At 27.3% G+C, this 19,702-nt stretch overlaps 1 protein-coding gene and 1 long non-coding RNA gene across 3 annotated transcripts in view; one reads left to right on the top strand and one right to left on the bottom strand.

Moving 5' to 3' along the window:
• Positions 1 to 19,702, top strand: part of LOC127280149 (venom dipeptidyl peptidase 4-like) — a 93,577-nt gene that overhangs the window by 14,572 nt on the left and 59,303 nt on the right. Inside the window, exon 3 of the mRNA XM_051303004.1 lies at positions 1,549 to 1,623. Within this exon, the coding sequence (XP_051158961.1) occupies positions 1,549 to 1,623 (75 nt within the window). The remainder of the gene's footprint in view (positions 1 to 1,548; positions 1,624 to 19,702) is intronic.
• The window catches only part of LOC127280160 (uncharacterized), a 118,291-nt gene continuing 112,056 nt past the window's right edge, over positions 13,468 to 19,702 (bottom strand). The window contains exons 9-11 of one of the 2 annotated variants that reach the window (XR_007842792.1): positions 14,472 to 14,704; positions 14,090 to 14,151; positions 13,468 to 13,994 (exon numbers count right to left, since the gene is read on the bottom strand). This is a non-coding gene — a long non-coding RNA (uncharacterized LOC127280160). Of the gene's footprint in view, positions 13,995 to 14,089; positions 14,705 to 19,702 lie in introns of both variants that reach the window. The other variant, XR_007842791.1, reaches the window with a different exon arrangement.

The raw sequence follows: 19,702 nt of genomic DNA, 5'->3' as shown, positions 1-19,702 counted from the left end.
ACAAAAATTTAAAGTCTGATTAGATATTTACTTGTACTACTGATTTTCTAATTTTATTACTTTACGTCCGACCGAAAATCGATTTATACACAGAAAATTATAAGGTATTAAAATAAGCTGCAACGCTTATTTATTATTTTAATCTAATTTTGCTTATTTTAATACCAAAATGGATTAAAATAAGCAAAATTGGATTAAAATAAAGAAGCGTTGCAGCTTATTTTAATGCCTTTTAATTTTCTGTGTACTACTAATAAAATTACAAAATATAGAAAGTCTGACTAAATATTGACTTGTACTACTGATAAAATTATAAAAAATTTAAATAGTCTGACTAAATATTAACTCGTACTACTGTTTTTCTAATTTTATTATTTTATGTCTGACAAAAAGTTTATACTGCTTAAAAAATTACAAAAAAAAGTCTGACTAAATATTGTTTTATACTACTGTTCTTTGAATTTTAGAAAGTTCGACTAAATAATGACCTGTACTACTGATTTCCGAATTTAGTCATTATGTCAGGCTAAATTCAATTATATATCTACTAAAAAAAATCTTCCACATCAAAATTAGAGTGTCTGACTAAACATTGATCAAAATATACAATACCTGGATTATTTCTATACTTTTCAAAATACATAAATATGCTAAACACAATTTCAAGTGATCGTCTACATTTTTCTTTTTCTCTTTTTTTTTTGTTGAAAAGATTAATCCCTTTTAAGCAGGTGGGAAACGATAATCGCCGAGTTTAAACTAAGGTCTTGAGAAATCGTTTAGTTTGTATAATAAAAAAAAAAGAAAAAAAAAAGTTTCCTGTAGGGGGATTCTCGAGTTTGAGGGTGCGAATGATGGTATATAGTAAAATAAAAGTAGATAGTGGTATGGATATATACTGTGATACTGCTATATATATATATGTGTTGCGCGCATAGTTACCACTGTGCGCGTATATATAAATCTAAGCTGTTCTGTTTCTTTATTTACCTCATCTTTTCTCCTAAAGGTTTTACCTTAATCTATCTCCATTAAGTATCCCCTCTCTCTCTCTCTTTCTCCTTCTCTGTTCACCGTCAGCTTTGCTCTGTTAACACCAGGAAACCTTTCTAAAACTAGATGGCAAAGAAGGAGAGGAAAACATTAAAGTTTTACGCATGCTAGACAACACTTCTCTTTTGCGGATACTATACCGAGGACTCACCTATTCTAACCTTAAAAAGCTTTTCAATAAAAAAAAAAGAGAGAGAAAGCCCCCTCCCCCCTTCGAAAAAGGAATTCTTTGTCTATGCGATTAATTCTTAAAAGTTTCAAGTTTCGAAAGATTTCTCTGAAAAAAGATTTTTTTTCTAGAATCAAAATAAATTTTAACCTAAAAAGTCACATTTTATTCTTCTGCAAAATAAATACCTTTTTTTGCAAGCAACCGTTACCATAAAAAAAATGTTAATTTTTTATAAAAATAATAAACTGTTTTGCGTAATTTTCTTTTTTTTACTTTTCTCTGTTACTACAAATAAATAAAAAAAAAACTTTTTCTTTTTCTAGGCATTGTTGACTAGTTTCTACTACGAAATTTCAGCGGACAGAAAATATTTGCTCCTAGCTTCGGCCTATCAAAAGGTGAGTAATTTCATTATTTCTACACTCAAAAAAAAAAGAAAACATTTATTTGATTCAAATAATCGGTTACTTATCAAATATTTACTTGAACCAAATAATTTTTAAATTTGAATCAATATTTTCTGCAAATACTAAATTGATTGAAATAAAAATTATTTGCCTCAAGTAAATATTTGATAATATTCAAATAATTGATTATTTAAATCAGAGTAATTAATTTTCAGTGTATTAAAAAAAATATTCATAATTTTAACATTAAAATAATTAATCTCAATTCGACTTTTTTTTTGTGTGGAAAATTTCGATTTAAAACGAAAAGAATGAAAAATGCATTTTTTTTTTGTTTTTGTTTACTTTTACCACCAAAACGCGATTTGAATATAAATGGAATTAAAGTAGGAAGAGACAGAGATAGATAGAGAGAGAGATGTAGATGTTAAAGAAGTGCGTGGCAACATTTTTTTTTTTATTTTTGGTTGCTGTCAAATTTTTCGGAGACTTGGAACGCACGATTTGCAAATTTCATCAATCGAGAGAGGCGCGTATGTGTGTGTGTGTTAGTTAACAAAAATTTTGCGGGCCAGTGAATGCTTGTGGTATCAACGTCAATTGGTTCACTATATACGTTGACAGTTGACATTTGCATGCGAACGATGAACTTTAGGCAGAGCGCACAATGGTCCCTGATTGCATTCGTGTAACGCACTTTGCTGATTTTGCTTTATCAGCGTTTCAACAGTTCTTTAGAATCCAAATGTATCGCTTTAACGTTAAAACAATTAATTTAACCTTTCTTTTCTCTCTTTTTTAACCGGGATTTTATTTTTACCTTTTCCTTAAATTCTCTGTCTTTTTCTCTCGTGAATTTTTTTTATTTTAAAAATAAATAATATTAATTAATATTTAGTATATTAATATATTATTATAATTATTATATTATATTATATTATATATTTTATAATTATATATTATTATAAATATTTAAAAAATTGTAATTAAAATAACTTGTGTTATAAAAATGAATTAGAAGATTTTAATTTTAAAAAAACATGAAGCCATCAATAATGAATTGAAAGAGATTAAATTAATTATATATTGAATTTATAGAATTAGGTAAAGAGATTTATTAAATCAGTTTTAGTTTATTAAAACAGAAATCAGATGAATTTTCTATATGCTTTTTAATATATTACTTTATATATGTGTGAAAAATAACATGTGAAATTAAAGAAGGAAATAATAATTTTCAGTTATTATTACTGATTTACATTTTTAGAATTTTCCATGACGAAAAGAGAAATTGTGCAATAAATTTATTTTCACACTTGTGATTAAAATTATATGTAGGTTATAGAAAATTTATTGGATTATTGTAAAATTTTAATGTTGAATTATTATTCACTTTATTATTATTTATAAATGTTCAGTTTATAATAATTTTATTAGCGTCAAAATTTATTTCCTTTTATTTATTGAAAATAATTTAGAGAAACTCTTTTCAATTGAATTTTCAAATATTTACCTACTTGATGAAGCAATATTTTGAAATACAGAATAGTTTCTAGTTGTACAAAATTGAATTAAATTCTCAAATAAAAAAAATCCAGACACGAAGAATCGAACCCAGGTCCTTGCTTTTTGAAATCGAGTACCCAAGCCTCTCAGCTATCTCACATCTTAATATCCCCTTTTGAGAACTTTATAATAATACTTTATTTTTATAACAACAATTTGAACATTGTTTTAAAAAAATAAAAGAAAGCATCGTTGAAAGTTTCGATTTAATTGAATACAATAGTTTCGGACATTTATAATCCGAAAGGAAATATATTATTCGAAGGGGAAAGTTTACTTTATGAATTTAGGGAATTCGTAAAATATACAAATATAAAGGGAATAACAACACACACAAGCTAATCCAAATTCACGCAAGTTTACATTCCCTCAGTTTGTGTGTGTTTACGTCAGCCGACGAATTGGATTGCTCATGTGAAATCCTGAATTACCGTCTGTGCGGTTTGTCCTATATATATATATATAAAGGACATACGGATTTCATTGGAACGCCTTGTAGGAACACGTGCTTGGGACGGTTACGTGAGTTTTCCCCCTTTTTGGTCGACATATAAGGGTCGTCTAGCTGCAGTGCTACGCTATAAAGTGGGCGGTTTTTCAGATAGAGAGAGAGAGAGTAGAAAAGGATCCCGAAAATATCGGGAGAAAGATCCTGAATTTCATTTTCTATTTGAGGCGTCTTTTGTCTCTCTTGAGAGACTTTAGAAAGGCCTTTTTATGATCCTCTTGAATACACCTGATTGGTCAAAAAATGTTGCTAGCAAGACGTGGGTCCACTTAGTGTCAACCTTCCTCAAAAATGATGTCAAAGTATTCCTCAGTGGCTTAAAAGGGGTCCCTCTTCTTTACACGTTCCATTTTATCAAGTGGATATTCCTATTTTCCACACTTTTGGAAATAAAAAAAAAATTCTTTTCGCATATTTCTGATGCAAATATTGACTCTGAAATATATTTTTATTTTTAAAATTATTTTTAAATTAAACTAGTAGGTTAAATTTTGCTAATAGTTTTTCCTTAAAATTTTGTATATACAATAAATATGGAAATGTAGAATGTGTACATGTGAAACATATTTAGATAGATGTATAAAGAGCGATAGAAACAAAGTGAACAAGAGATAAACATTTTATGTCCCTGTAAAGTGAATTACTATATAGGACGGATTGGTACTGCCATTTAGATTGATAATTCAAATTGTGCATTCACTCTTGGTCGATTAATTACCATAGAGTTGTGGTGTGAATTTTCCCAGAGATCAGAATACTGTCAACCTATATACTGTCAATCAATTTTCACTTGATTAACAATGATCCAACATAATAGGCCTCAATTGAAACTGGAAACTGAATTCTATCGCAAAACCTTTTAATATTTCATTCTTTTCATTTTTTTTTTTATAAATAATAAAACTTTTCCATTTTATATTATAGAATATATAAATGGTATTTATTAACAATTTAATTGTATATTAGATAAATGAATGAGTTTGCATTTAAATGAAGGAGTTAAATAAACAAAATGAAATTTAGTTAGATACCTTTGATCTGAAACGTAACTTCCACTTTCCAACGTGTCTGAGAACTATGAGTAAATTCTAACTCGCTCGAGGTCTGCTTATTAAACTAACAATGAAATATTAAGTACAGTCCTAAGTCTGAATATTTATGAGATTTAGATTAAATTAAATTTTCAGAACTACAAAACTTTGTTTCCTTTCATAATTATTTGAAAACAAATATTCAAAATGGATAATTGTCAGCAAAAAAAAAAAACGAAATTAATAAAAATTTTATATATATAGTTATGATTCACTGTGGTATTAATTACTGAAATTTGACACACTTAATTGCAAACAGAGCAAGTTTAATTCCTTCTTCACTCAACTTGCCAAATAACTTTCCACTTTCCTTAATAATAATTTACGCGATCCCCTGTGGAACGTAAGCTTCGCTTGGAAGATCACATTTACCAAAATGTCAGTAAATTTATAAAGTTTCGTACGTATTTAAGGTGTCAAGAACTTAGTAAGGATGTTTAAATTTATCAAAAAAAAAAAAAATTTTTTTATTTTTTTCTCCTAAAATAACATCTTTTGATTATTTTCAAATACAGGAGATAACATTTCTGTATATACATATATATATATATTTATGTGGAAAATTGATTGTTATTTGTCGTGAAATTTATATCATATTTCTTGTTTAAGTCTCTTTCAATTTTGAGGGGGTTTTGATGTGAAACTAAGCCCTTCCTCACAATAAAGCTGGACACTGTTCGAAATCCTTTATAATCCACAAACAATACCGACCAAGTAAGCTCTCATTTTGACATTAATAATGCTCTAGTGACACATTCAGGATTCCCACGCTAAAGGATTATTATCTAGCGTTTCTTGTCATAAAAGCCAAAATCTAAGTTCGTTTGTTTTTTTAATTCCATGTAAATCAAAGACACAGAGAATAATTTATTATATTAGAAAAAAGTTATAATGAAAATTTCAATTGTTTTCAAAGAAAAAGAAATAATGAATTTTTCAATGAATTATTTTAAATTCTAAATCATATAGAAATAAAGCAAATTATTTTGTGATAAAATAATATTTTTAAAAAGTTAAAAATGAAGATATAAAAATTACCGGCACAGAAATCTACCCTACCGACTGCTGGTAAAATAGGAAAATGAAAATATATAAAATTACCGACACAGAAATCTACCTTACCGACTGATGGTAATTCAGGAAATGAAGATATAAAAAATTACCGACGCAAATCTGTTTTATCATCAGTCGGTATTGTAGATATCTATGTCGGTAATTTTTTTTATCTGCTTTACCATCAGTCGGTAAGGTAGATTACTGTGTCGATAATTTTTTTATGTTTATATTTCATATGTACGCTTATGTTTGTGCTTATGTGTTGAATGTCGAAGTAAATTTTGCCAAATATTGTTATTATAAGGATGTTTGTTTAATTGTTGTGTTGTCGGTGAATATGTTGGAAGACAAATAAATATTTGTTTAATAATTCAAAGATACAGAGAGAGAGAGAAACTATTTAACTGGAATATTCTCTTTTTAAGAGTATATAATCATGTTTGTATTCTAGTTTATCTAATATATAAAGGTATATGAATGTTGATACGAGCATTTATATAGATATAGTTAAACGCACATGTTTCAAAGGATCGTTAACGTAATCGCACATCAGTTATACGAGTAGTGTACGTGGTTTCAATGAGATATGGAGCTTGATTTTCAAGTAATATATTGATTATCGCATAATATAATATTAACATTAGTATCAAACAAAATATTTCTCTGATTGAACTTGTAAAAATTTTTTATAAATAATTTTTTAGGCTTTTGATTAAAATTTTGATCTCTAATCTATTTTTTTTATATGCACAAAGTATATATATATATATACATTTGTTAATTATATATTTTTAATGCCTTTTAATAAAATTACAAAGTATTTTTAACGTTTTGTTTTTTGTAATTTATTTTAAAATTTTAATTTATACTAAAGGTATTAAAAACATATATTACATATAAAAAGGGGGATTATATTCTTTATTATTAAATTTTCACAATGTAATATTTCGTTAATTTAAAAATCATAAAAAAAAGTTCATCAGAAACGTGTATGAAAAAAGGATTCTCTATATATATATCGATAGAATTAGAGAAGTACAAATATCGATTTTTAGAGAGAAAGAGAGGAACAAGTAAAATAAGCTTCCTTTGAAGGTGATTTTTTAAAGGAATTCCTTTTATTCTCCAATTTTTTTGATCTATTTTTCTATTTTTAAATTTCTCTTCTTTTTTCCAGCTTCAATTTCAAAGTTATTGTTATATTAATTTTTCATTGAAATCGGTAAATAAAAAAAATATTTGTTTACCCATTTAGCAAAAAAAGGGAATTACTCATCTTTTTACACAGGAAACGAAGTAAATGTTTTGTCATACAGACATTTGAATAATGTCAGTTACATTGAAAATTAATCATAAACAATTGAAAAAAAATCCAATGAATTCTGTGAGCTTTCACTATTTTTGATTTATGTCCATTAGGGATGTTGAAAAACACACACGCACAGACACACATGGATTTTAAAATTTTAGATCGCATTTTACAAATGCGAAGTGTAACAGCTTTTGTAAAATTGAATCCATGCGTGAAAAATGAGATCGCAACGTTGGCAAAAAAAAAAAAAAAAAAAGATGAATTAATCCGGTGCTTATCTGCAGCAAGCTTTACATGAAACGGGCGCTTATCCCCCTACGTTCATCTCTGCGTTCATAGTGTCAATCTGTAATTTATTACATCGAGCGTCAAAATCGAGTTGCGTATTTTGTTTGTTGTCCTAACGTTTGTATATCAGAAAATTAAAAAAAAAATTATTTTAATTAAATACTCTTTTATCTTTCGAATTTATTTAATCATTTTTGCGTGTGTAAGATTTAATAAAGAATTTTCTTTATTTATTTAAAAATTCAAATCATTAAATTTATTATAGAGAAAGAATATCAAAATTTTCACTATAAATGGGGAAAACTTTTAAACGGAAAGAAACAAAATTTACTTTTTTTTGTTGATATATATATGTGAAACTACCATGCGGGTATATCCCTTATTTGTCATTTCACTAATTGTCAACTGTCCCGGTCTTTTTTCATTTCACTGAAGTTAAACAATTTTTTTTTTTTGTTGTAAAACGTTATTGAGACTTCATTTTAATTAACCTTTTATTTGCAAACGTTCGAACCAAATATAATCTATTTGAATTAAATAAAAATACATTTATCTCAGTGCTAAATAACTATTTGTTCAAAATAGATGTTGACATATAGGAGCATTTTTTCTTCAAATAAATTATTTTAACCAAATAAATTTAGCTCAATTATATTTTTTATTAATTTTATGGTTTTATTTTTTATTAATTTTTTTTATATATAAAATAAATAAAATAATTTTAAAAAATTTATAGATTCTCTTCATTAGTTTCATATTTATTGTGGTTAAGAATTCTCAAGTGAAAACTACATAACAATAGTTGATTGAAACAGCTCTCTCTCTAACTCTCTGTCTTGAAACTTGAAGGCATCACTGTGTTAGCCAAATTTTGAAACGAATACATTAGCGAGCTTTGCATTTCACCACAAGAACATATGTATAATATACGAAGAGGTATAATCAGCTAGAATACAACAGATGAAATCTTCGAGTTTGAGATGCGCGCGCGAAAGATGAGAAACTGGAACAAGTGGAAAGGCGGAACTGATTATGATAATGGATTGCTTCAAGACAAACAGAATTCACATTTGCACTACACATCTTCGAGAAAATATATAAGCTACTTTTCATGCTACTCAAAAAATACATAAAATTATAATATTTGTATAGAATTTGTATTCTCTTTCTATTCCTAACAATTTTATAATTTCAAATATTATGAAAAAGCAAATAAACATGTTAAACCATATAATAATAATAATAAAAAACATTATACAAAATTTTTTTAAAATTATTAAAAGCACCTGTGTTGTATTTTTTGTACTCTTTTTAAATTTTTCGTTTATTTTATTTATTTATTAATTAACCCTTCCCTAAAAATAGAGCATATAAATAACTACACATACGCTTATTCAAAACATTCATTGATTTGAAAGTTTTTCAATGAAATTTAAAAGAAATATTTAATTTCAAGTAATAGGAGAACATAAAGATGGCGGAGTGTCCTCTAAATTTAATTTAAAATGACTGCGCATGCGCCTATTTCAAATATTTAAATGTTTGGATTCTTTTCCAATGGAATTTAAAGGAAATTTTTAATTTTAAGTATCAGGAGAACATAAAGATGGCGGAGTGTCCTCTAAATTCAATTTAAAATGACTGCGCATGCGCGTATTTCAAATATTTAAATGTTTTGATTCATTTTCAATAAAATTTAAAAGAAATATTTAATTTTAAGTATCAGGAGAACATAAAGATGGCGGAGTGTCTTCTAAATTCAATTTAAAATGACTGCGCATGCGCCTATTTCAAATATTTAAATGTTTTAATTCATTTCCAAAGGAATTTAAAGGAAATTTTTAAATTCAAGTATCAGGAGAACATAAAGATGGCGGAGTGTCCTCTAAATTTCATTTAAAATGACTGCGCATGCGCGTATTTCAAATATTTAAATGTTTTGATTCATTTCCCATGGAATTTAAAGGAAATTTTTAATTTTAAGTATCAGGAGAACATAAAGATGGCGGAGTGTCCTCTAAATTTCATTTAAAATGACTGCGCATGCGCGTATTTCAAATATTTAAATGTTTTGATTCATTTTCAATAAAATTTAAAATAAATATTTAATTTTAAGTATCAGGAGAACATAAAGATGGCGGAGTGTCTTCTAAATTCAATTTGAAATGACTGCGCATGCGCCTATTTCAAATATTTAAATGTTTTGATTCATTTTCAATAAAATTTAAAAGAAATATTTAATTTTAAGTATCAGGAGAACATAAAGATGGCGGAGTGTCCTCGAAATTGAATTTATAATGACTGCGCATGCGCCTATTTCAAATATTCATTGTTTTGATTGTTTTCCAATCGAATTTAAAGGAAATTTTTAATTTCAAGTATCAGGAGAACATAAAGATGGCGGAGTGTCTTCTAAATTTAATTTAAAATGACTGCGCACGCGCCTATTTCAAATATTTAAATGTTTTGATTCATTTTCAATAAAATTTAAAGGAAATTTTTAAATTCAAGTATCAGGAGAACATAAAGATGGCGGAGTGTCCTCTAAATTCAATTTAAAATGAGTGCGCATGCGCCTATTTCAAATATTTAAATGTTTTGATTCATTTCCCATGGAATTTAAAGGAAATTTTTAAATTCAAGTATCAGGAGAACATAAAGATGGCGGAGTGTCCTCGAAATTGAATTTATAATGACTGCGCATGCGCCTATTTCAAATATTTAAATGTTTTGATTCATTTCCAATGCAATTTAAAGGAAATTTTTAAATTCAAGTATCAGGAGAACATAAAGATGGCGGAGTGTCCTCTAAATTCAATTTAAAATGACTGCGCATGCGCCTATTTCAAATATTTAAATGTTTTGATTCATTTCCCATGGAATTTAAAGGAAATTTTTAAATTCAAGTATCAGGAGAACATAAAGATGGCGGAGTGTCCTCGAAATTGAATTTATAATGACTGCGCATGCGCCTATTTCAAATATTTAAATGTTTTGATTCATTTCCAATGCAATTTAAAGGAAATTTTTAAATTCAAGTATCAGGAGAACATAAAGATGGCGGAGTGTCTTCTAAATTCAATTTAAAATGACTGCGCATGCGCCTATTTCAAATATTTAAATGTTTTGATTCATTTCCAATGGAATTTAAAGGAAATTTTTAAATTCAAGTATCAGGAGAACATAAAGATGGCGGAGTGTCCTCGAAATTGAATTTATAATGACTGCGCATGCGCCTATTTCAAATATTTAAATGTTTTGATTCATTTCCCATGGAATTTAAAGGAAATTTTTAAATTCAAGTATCAGGAGAACATAAAGATGGCGGAGTGTCTTCTAAATTTAATTTAAAATGACTGCGCACGCGCCTATTTCAAATATTTAAATGTTTTGATTCATTTTCAATAAAATTTAAAGGAAATTTTTAAATTCAAGTATCAGGAGAACATAAAGATGGCGGAGTGTCCTCTAAATTCAATTTAAAATGACTGCGCATGCGCGTATTTCAAATATTTAAATGTTTTGATTCATTTTCAATAAAATTTAAAGGAAATATTTAATTTCAATTATCAGGAGAACATAAAGATGGCGGAGTGTCCTCTAAATTTCATTTAAAATGACTGCGCATGCGCGTATTTCAAATATTTAAATGTTTTGATTCATTTTCAATAAAATTTAAAATAAATATTTAATTTTAAGTATCAGGAGAACATAAAGATGGCGGAGTGTCTTCTAAATTCAATTTGAAATGACTGCGCATGCGCCTATTTCAAATATTTAAATGTTTTGATTCATTTTCAATAAAATTTAAAAGAAATATTTAATTTTAAGTATCAGGAGAACATAAAGATGGCGGAGTGTCCTCGAAATTGAATTTATAATGACTGCGCATGCGCCTATTTCAAATATTCATTGTTTTGATTGTTTTCCAATCGAATTTAAAGGAAATTTTTAATTTCAAGTATCAGGAGAACATAAAGATGGCGGAGTGTCTTCTAAATTTAATTTAAAATGACTGCGCACGCGCCTATTTCAAATATTTAAATGTTTTGATTCATTTTCAATAAAATTTAAAGGAAATTTTTAAATTCAAGTATCAGGAGAACATAAAGATGGCGGAGTGTCCTCTAAATTCAATTTAAAATGACTGCGCATGCGCCTATTTCAAATATTTAAATGTTTTGATTCATTTCCCATGGAATTTAAAGGAAATTTTTAAATTCAAGTATCAGGAGAACATAAAGATGGCGGAGTGTCCTCGAAATTGAATTTATAATGACTGCGCATGCGCCTATTTCAAATATTCATTGTTTTGATTGTTTTCCAATCGAATTTAAAGGAAATTTTTAATTTCAAGTATCAGGAGAACATAAAGATGGTGGAGTGTCCTCTAAATTTAATTAAAAATGACTGCGCATGCGCCTATTTCAAATATTTAAATGTTTTGATTCATTTTCAATGAAATTTAAAGGAAATATTTAATTTCAAGTATTAGGAGAACATAAAGATGGCGGAGTGTTCTCGAAATTGAATTTATAATGACTGCGCATGCGCCTATTTCAAATATTTAAATGTTTTGATTCTTTTCCAATGGAATTTAAAGGAAATTTTTATTTTCAAGTATCAGGAGAACATAAAGATGGCGGAGTGTCCTCTAAATTTAATTTAAAATGACTGCGCATGCGCCTATTTCAAATATTTAAATGTTTTGATTCATTTTCAATAAAATTTAAAAGAAATATTTAATTTTAAGTATCAGGAGAACATAAAGATGGCGGAGTGTCCTCGAAATTGAATTTATAATGACTGCGCATGCGTCTATTTCAAATATTTAAATGTTTTGATTCATTTTCAATAAAATTTAAAAGAAATATTTAATTTTAAGTATCAGGAGAACATAAAGATGGCGGAGTGTCCTCGAAATTGAATTTATAATGACTGCGCATGCGCCTATTTCAAATATTCATTGTTTTGATTGTTTTCCAATCGAATTTAAAGGAAATTTTTAATTTCAAGTATCAGGAGAACATAAAGATGGCGGAGTGTCCTCTAAATTTAATTTCAAATGACTGCGCATGCGCCTATTTCAAATATTTAAATGTTTTGATTCATTTTCAATAAAATTTAAAAGAAATATTTAATTTTAAGTATCAGGAGAACATAAAGATGGCGGAGTGTCCTCGAAATTGAATTTATAATGACTGCGCATGCGCCTATTTCAAATATTCATTGTTTTGATTCTTTTCCAATCGAATTCAAAGGAAATTTTTAATTTCAAGTATCAGGAGAACATAAAGATGGCGGAGTGTCCTCTAAATTTAATTTAAAATGACTGCGCACGCGCCTATTTCAAATATTTAAATGTTTTGATTCATTTTCAATAAAATTTAAAGGAAATATTTAATTTCAAGTATCAAGAGAACATAAAGATGGCGGAGTGTCCTCTAAATTTAATTTAAAATGACTGCGCATGCGCCTATTTCAAATATTTAAATGTTTTGATTCATTTTCAATGAAATTTAAAGGAAATATTTAATTTCAAGTATTAGGAGTACATAAAGATGGCGGAGTGTTCTCGAAATTGAATTTATAATGACTGCGCATGCGCCTATTTCAAATATTGAAATGTTTTGATTCATTTTCAATGAAATTTAAAGGAAATATTTAATTTCAAGTATTAGGAGAAGATGTCGGGGTAGTCTCTAAATTCAATTCATGTCCGTTTTAAAATTCCAAATGTTATAAAAATGCATAATCTTATCTTAAGCAATTTAAGAATAATAAAAAAACCCCATGTTAACATCTTTTTTAATTTTTAAATACTCTTTTGTTTTATTTTTTTATTAATTAACTAATTAAGTGGTCAGCGTGAGCAGTAATTTCTATTCCCGTTTATTGAGCATGCTTTTATTTAAAATATTAGAAACTAAGCAATGTAAATAATTAAAGAAATAGGATTTAAAAAATAAAAAGCGTTCTGTTCATTATTATTAATTTATTTTAATGTTAAAGCTTTTAATTTTATCCTTTTAAGGTTTTTATTACAGATTTAAAACAATCTTACTGATTTTAACTTAACATTTTGAAACTGTAGTTTTATCATTTTTAATTGAATATTTAGTTTTTCACTAAAATTTAAAAAGTGGTGTCAAAACGTCTTGGCAGAGGATCCAACTTGGAATTTGATGCAACGTGCACACTCTAGGAGTTCTCCTAAACAGGAATTTAGATCAAGTCCAAATTCCGTTTTTTATCAAAAAAAGAGATGGAATATTTGACTAGACAATAATAGTTTTCTCGAGGAATAACAGTAGTATTAATTTCCACTAAATCAGTTCTTAGTCAAAACGTTGACTCAGTTATGTTATAGTTATGCAAAAAAGCACATCGTATAACAAGGGCTCCTCGTGAGAAGCGCCTGCGAATGTTTTCTATACTGTCAGCTAAGAGTAACAATTGTCATTATCAAATATTCCGATGTTGATGTTGTTGTTGATTAGTAGTAGTAGTAGTGGTGGCAGTCGTCATCCTCGTCCATTATCTGAAAAGAAAACATTTCCAAAATTTATTAATTCGTTTTTCTGTAGTCATTATATTAATTGTTTAGTAAATGAATTTGGTTTGTAACCATCTCACCTTCGGCAAATCATTTTTTGATTTTTTGTTTCATTTTTGTAACTGGTGGTGTCCATGTTGAACTGCATCATTCACAATTTTTTTGTGAAAAATCGCCACCGCAGTGTGATTGTTCATGTAACAAAAAATGTTAAATTTTTTTAATTAACAATTTACATAAATAAATTCAAAAAAAAAAATACTTTTATCAATAAGTGGGATAAAAAATAAATTTTATGATAAATAATGAATAAAAAGCATCAATAAATAATTATTTAAAGTTTTTTTTTCTTATTTGTAAATTATTTTTTACAGAAACGAGAAATTGAAAGTATTGGGAAGAAGTTAAAAATACTTTTTTTTACACAATGCTATTAAATAGCGAAAAAAAAAATTTTCTTACCTGCCTGATCGCCACGCCGGGCCCTGATTGGTGGTGATATCTGTTGAATAGGCGGCAGAATTGAAACGACGAGGGGCCGTAATATGATTCGTGGATGATGACCAAGTTGAAACAGCTCCACCATGTAGACGTATTGGTGTGACTTTAACCTTTTCCTGACAAATATTGATGAACAAAAGCCCCACAATTTTCCAATGATTTTTTTTTTACTATTGCATCCCTTGATCCTCCAACTAAAATAAAAAACATTTAAAGTTAATTAAATAAACGAATTTCATAATTTTTAAATGATGAAATATTTTATCCTTACCTGTTCTTGATTTTCGTCTAAAATTAGTAGTAGTAGTCTAACTAGTAGACATCATGAAGAATTTTTTTTTCCCAAGATATTCAATACTTTAGAGATAGCACAATTGTGACGAGACACAATTTCTAACTCTTTGTGCTACATTATTAATAATTAATTGCTGATGAAAGAGGAAAAACTAGTGACAGGTATTCCATTAACGAAACAAGTGCACTGCACACAGGTAGAGCTCATTAATTTAAAGTAACTTCTTCCCCCCCATTCTTTGCGAAAGCAATATTAAGAGAGATGATTTTTTTATTTTATTTATTAACATAATATAGAAAAAAAACTATGTATTGAAATCGATTTATTGAAAATTAATAATTCTTATTTTAAATTTTATTTTCAATTATTGTATTTTTAAATAAATTTTCTTTCAAAATAAAAAATTTGTTAATATTTACAAAAATAATATTACTAATTTATATATTTTTTTTATGAATTTATTTTATTCCTCATTTAATCTAATTTATTCTTTAAGTTGTATAAAGCAATTCTGTTTATTTGAAATAAATATAATTTTTTTTTTTAAATTGACAAACCAATCATGAAATTGTCTTGTACAACTTATTTCATATATCAATTTGGCATTATTTCTCAGAGAGAAAGCTTCTGCTCTTCAAATTGAAAAAGTCGCATTATATATATATATAAGAGAATCGAGAACTAAAATTGTATTTTTACAACAAAGTGAAAAACATTTTTGGTATGTATCGAAGTTAGAAGAAAAACAAAAAAAAAAAAAAACAATATCTGCTGTTGACATTTCACTAAATTTCACGAAAATCTAAATGGAGTGTCAACAATAATATAAACTGATAGTTTTTTTTTTTGAACTTTAAAAAGGCTTTTTTTCAAAAATAAACTTTTTCATCGAAAACACATAGAACTATTTAAAATAATAGTTTTTAATTATTTACAGTAATTTTTCTTTTTACTAACAATTTAAAATACTTATTACTAATTATTTTAAATAAATTTTTCATAAATATTTTTTACTCTTTTTTTTGTTATTCATATTTTCTTTTATCAAAAAGTCACGATTCTATTTATAATTACCTTGAATTAATTTAGTTTTTATAATTAAAAAATAATTTTCCACGTTATCTTCCTATTTATAAAGTTTTAATTCCCTCAAAAAGATTCTTTATAGTTCAGCCATGAAAAAATTAGTTCGATATTGAAATTTTAACAGCGAGAAAACTTTTTTTTTTCTCTTTTAATAAGAAAACAACTAAAAGAGCTTACTTGTCCAGGGATAAAAGTTTGTTTGATGTTTTTTTTTGTAATATTATTAAAGAAATAAAACAAAAAAAAAGACTCTAATGCACAATTTTAACCACAATGAACGAATTTTCCATCCTGTTTCTCAAATATATATATATATATATAAGTTTCGAAGTTCATTTCTTGACTTCCTCTGGCCAATGAACGAAATGTCTATCAGAAAGCTAAGATAAAACCAAAAGCCCTGAGTTTCTTGCGTCGAGCTTTTATCTCAAACTTTACCATTGACTTCCCATTAGAAGGGATGATCTTTCTCTCTCTCTCTTTCTGAGCATTAAACGTCCGGTTTTCTGAACATTTTCCCCTTTAGCACTTCTTAGATCTGATTCTCTCTCTCTCTCTCTCGCATCCTCCTTTTCCTTTTTCATCACGGATTTTCCTGTAAACGGAAACCAATGAACCGAAAAGGTATCCAGATATGCCTTCTTCAACCCTATAGACTAAAATTATATATACATATATATACTTTTTTCCGAACGTGCCATTCATACGCGCTTTGAATATATATTTCACAAGGAAATCTTATCATGTCTGAAAATAAAAATTTTTACAATTTTTTTTTATTTAAAAAAAACTTTACTTTTTACTAATAAATCTTTTTTTTTTTATTTATCTTTTCATTAAGGACACATTTATATACGGTAATGCAGACATAAAAAAAATATATTTAATTGACAGTTAAAAAATGAAAATATTACACTGAGAAAAATGTTTAGTCAGAGCAACCAAAATTTGGTTGGGCCAACAAAAAAATTTTGTTGGTATTTAAGTAATCAAACTATTTGTTTGAGTCAACCAAAAAATTTGGTTGAGTGTTTTTTGTTGGCATAACAAAAATGTTTGGTTAGCTCAACCAAATTTTTTTTTGTTAGGTCAACAAAAATATTTGGTTGATCAAACAAACAGTTTTTTTTTTAAATTAAAAATTTTATTCTACCTTATCTCTTTTATTTATTTCATTATTTATTTATTTTTTGGTTAGGATAAATTTTGGTTAGGACAACAAACGATCATTTGGTTTTTTAGACCAAACTATTTTGTTGTATTAAAAATTTTCAACCAAATAATTTTGTTGGATTAATCAAATGTTTGGTTGAGATAACTCTATGACTTTGTTTCAGCCAACCAAAATTTGGTTACAAGAACCAAAATTGTCTAATCAAACAATTTTGTTGCAATCACTAAATTTTTTTTTTCTCAGTGTATTATATTAATAGAATATTTTTTTGGCGCCTATTTAATATTAATTAATTAAAAATTTATTTAATACCTAATTGAAATAAAATCAATCATTGCAGAAAAATTGAAAGGAAGAGATTTCTATAATAAAATATTAGGATTCTGTATAGAAACTAAAAAATTCATCCATTGCGTTTATGTAAAATTGGCACCGTCTGGCCGGATGTAAATTTTTTTTTCTCTCTCTCTCTCTCTTTGTGTGTAAAATAAGGTTTGCGCGCCGCTAGACGTTGCGATTGGAATAAGGTCCATTTACATATATTTTCGAGTTTCACGGTAACATTGCCAGAGGGACTCTATATAATATATAATCCCATCCAATATACGAGTTACAAATTAATTTAAATTGTTAGCTGAGTCAAAATTCAGGCAAAAAGACTGAAATCCGTAACGCTAAATACAAAATTCAAAAGAGAATGCGGTTTGACCGCAAAAATGTTTGCGAAATTCTTTATACACACTCAACGCACGACAATTTGACTTTGCATTTTCCAAGTCGAAATTAATTTGTCGTTTAGAATTACATTCAATGCTTCTCTCTCTCTTTTCTCTGCGATTCCCTCGAAAGCGCGCACGGAATTCGAAATACTTTGAAAACTTAAGTAACTGTGGTTTTTACCCACAAACGTTAATTGTACCAGGAGCTGATTAAGAAACAGAACAATCCCATTAAGCCAAGTTTTAATCAGATGAAAAATTCTAATTGTTTTTCTTCTTATGACTCTATCCGAGAGGCAAATCTTCGGTTTATTGTTTATAATTAAAAGTAAAAAATATATATTTTGTTTTACTATTTTTTATTGAAAATTAATTTTTTTAATTTAATATCAAATTAATATTAATATTTACTAAATTAATATTAATTTTTTATTCGAATTTGTATTCGTAATAAAAAAAAAAACCAAGTGCAAAAAAAAGCGTAGGAAAATAATTTGATACGTTATATAGTTTAGAGAATTGGACCCGATGAAAGAGAGAGAGAGAGAGAGAGTGAGTTAACAGATACGAAGAGTGATTTGCTCGTGAGAATCGAAAATATAGCTTTTGGGAAATTCGAGTTACCGAGAAATCAGTTACGCGAGTGGTTATGTCATCTGTAAAACGATATTAACTCCTATCTACCATTAACTTCACGTAATTTTCGAATCCCTCCAATTTCCTCTATGTCGAATCATTGACGCAATTTCTCGTCACGATCCAAATGACTTTAAATTTCAAACACAAATTCTTTGACAATTTCTAGAAAAAAAAATAATTAACAAAAAAAAATGTTTTCCATGAAAAAAAAAAGGAAAATATTTTCCTCTTGGAAAAATATATAACAGAATTTCGAGTAAAGAAAAGGAAATTATTAATCTGGACCAACACACTCACACACACACATGTGAAAATGGCGTTATTCTGATCCTATCAGAATAACGTGATTTATGGTACTATGTTGAAAGAGTTAATGGAGGCAAAATAGCCGTGGAGCACCACCATGAATCCTTCGCCGCATATCGGCAAACATTATTGATGAGGTTTGATACTAAGCGATATCTCGGTTCGCGTGTAGTTATAATTTATTGGACGAGAAAGGAAAGGACCATTAATTGGCCACTGTGGAAAATGAAAATGCATTTTGTCCCTTGGTCCTAAAGAACAATAGAAAAATAATTGCAGGATACACACACACTTTCTCTCTCTCTCTCTTTACCCGCAATTGTTTTTTTTTTATTCGTCGCTCCTTTTTTTTTTTTGTTTTTCATTTCAAAAATTAATGAAAAATATCGATTAAATTCTCATTGAACTGTGAAAAACTTGAATATTCATATATATAATTTTTCTCCCCCTATGAGAAAGAAAAATGCTTTTCTAATGAAAAAGAAAACGAGTTTTTAATTGCTGTCTTAAAAAAAAAAAGCGGCACCAATCAATTTTTATCAAATTGCGGTATGGATTTTTATTTATAATAAAAATATACATTCTTATAAATGTACATTTAATAGATTTAAAAAAAAAAATTAATTTCTGCTTCTTTAAAGTAAATGTAATAAAAAAATAAATAAACTGTAAATTCGGAAAAAAATAGAAAACATAAAAAAAAATAGAAGACAAAAAATTGAGAGAAAAGGGGAAAAAAGTAGAGAAAGCTTTTAGGAAATAAAAGGGTTTCTTTCCATTGAAACTGACGATTTTTGTTGTTTGTAAGTAGTAAAAGAGGATTTTGGTCAGACAAGCAGATTTTAGAAAAAGATTAAATAAAAAAAATGGTGCGATTATTGGCTTAAGTGAATATAAACTTTCATTTTCGACGATCACTATGCTTGTTCTAATTATTATTACTATTATTTATTTAAGGAAAATTAATTAATTA

This window comes from Leptopilina boulardi, unplaced genomic scaffold, assembly GCF_019393585.1.
Source record: "Leptopilina boulardi isolate dan_hultmark-lab unplaced genomic scaffold, ZJU_Lbou_2.1 LbouV2_229, whole genome shotgun sequence".
NCBI lineage: Eukaryota > Metazoa > Arthropoda > Insecta > Hymenoptera > Figitidae > Leptopilina > Leptopilina boulardi.
The sequence above is the reverse complement of the archived record's forward strand: the minus strand, read 5'-3'. Positions and strand labels throughout refer to the sequence as shown.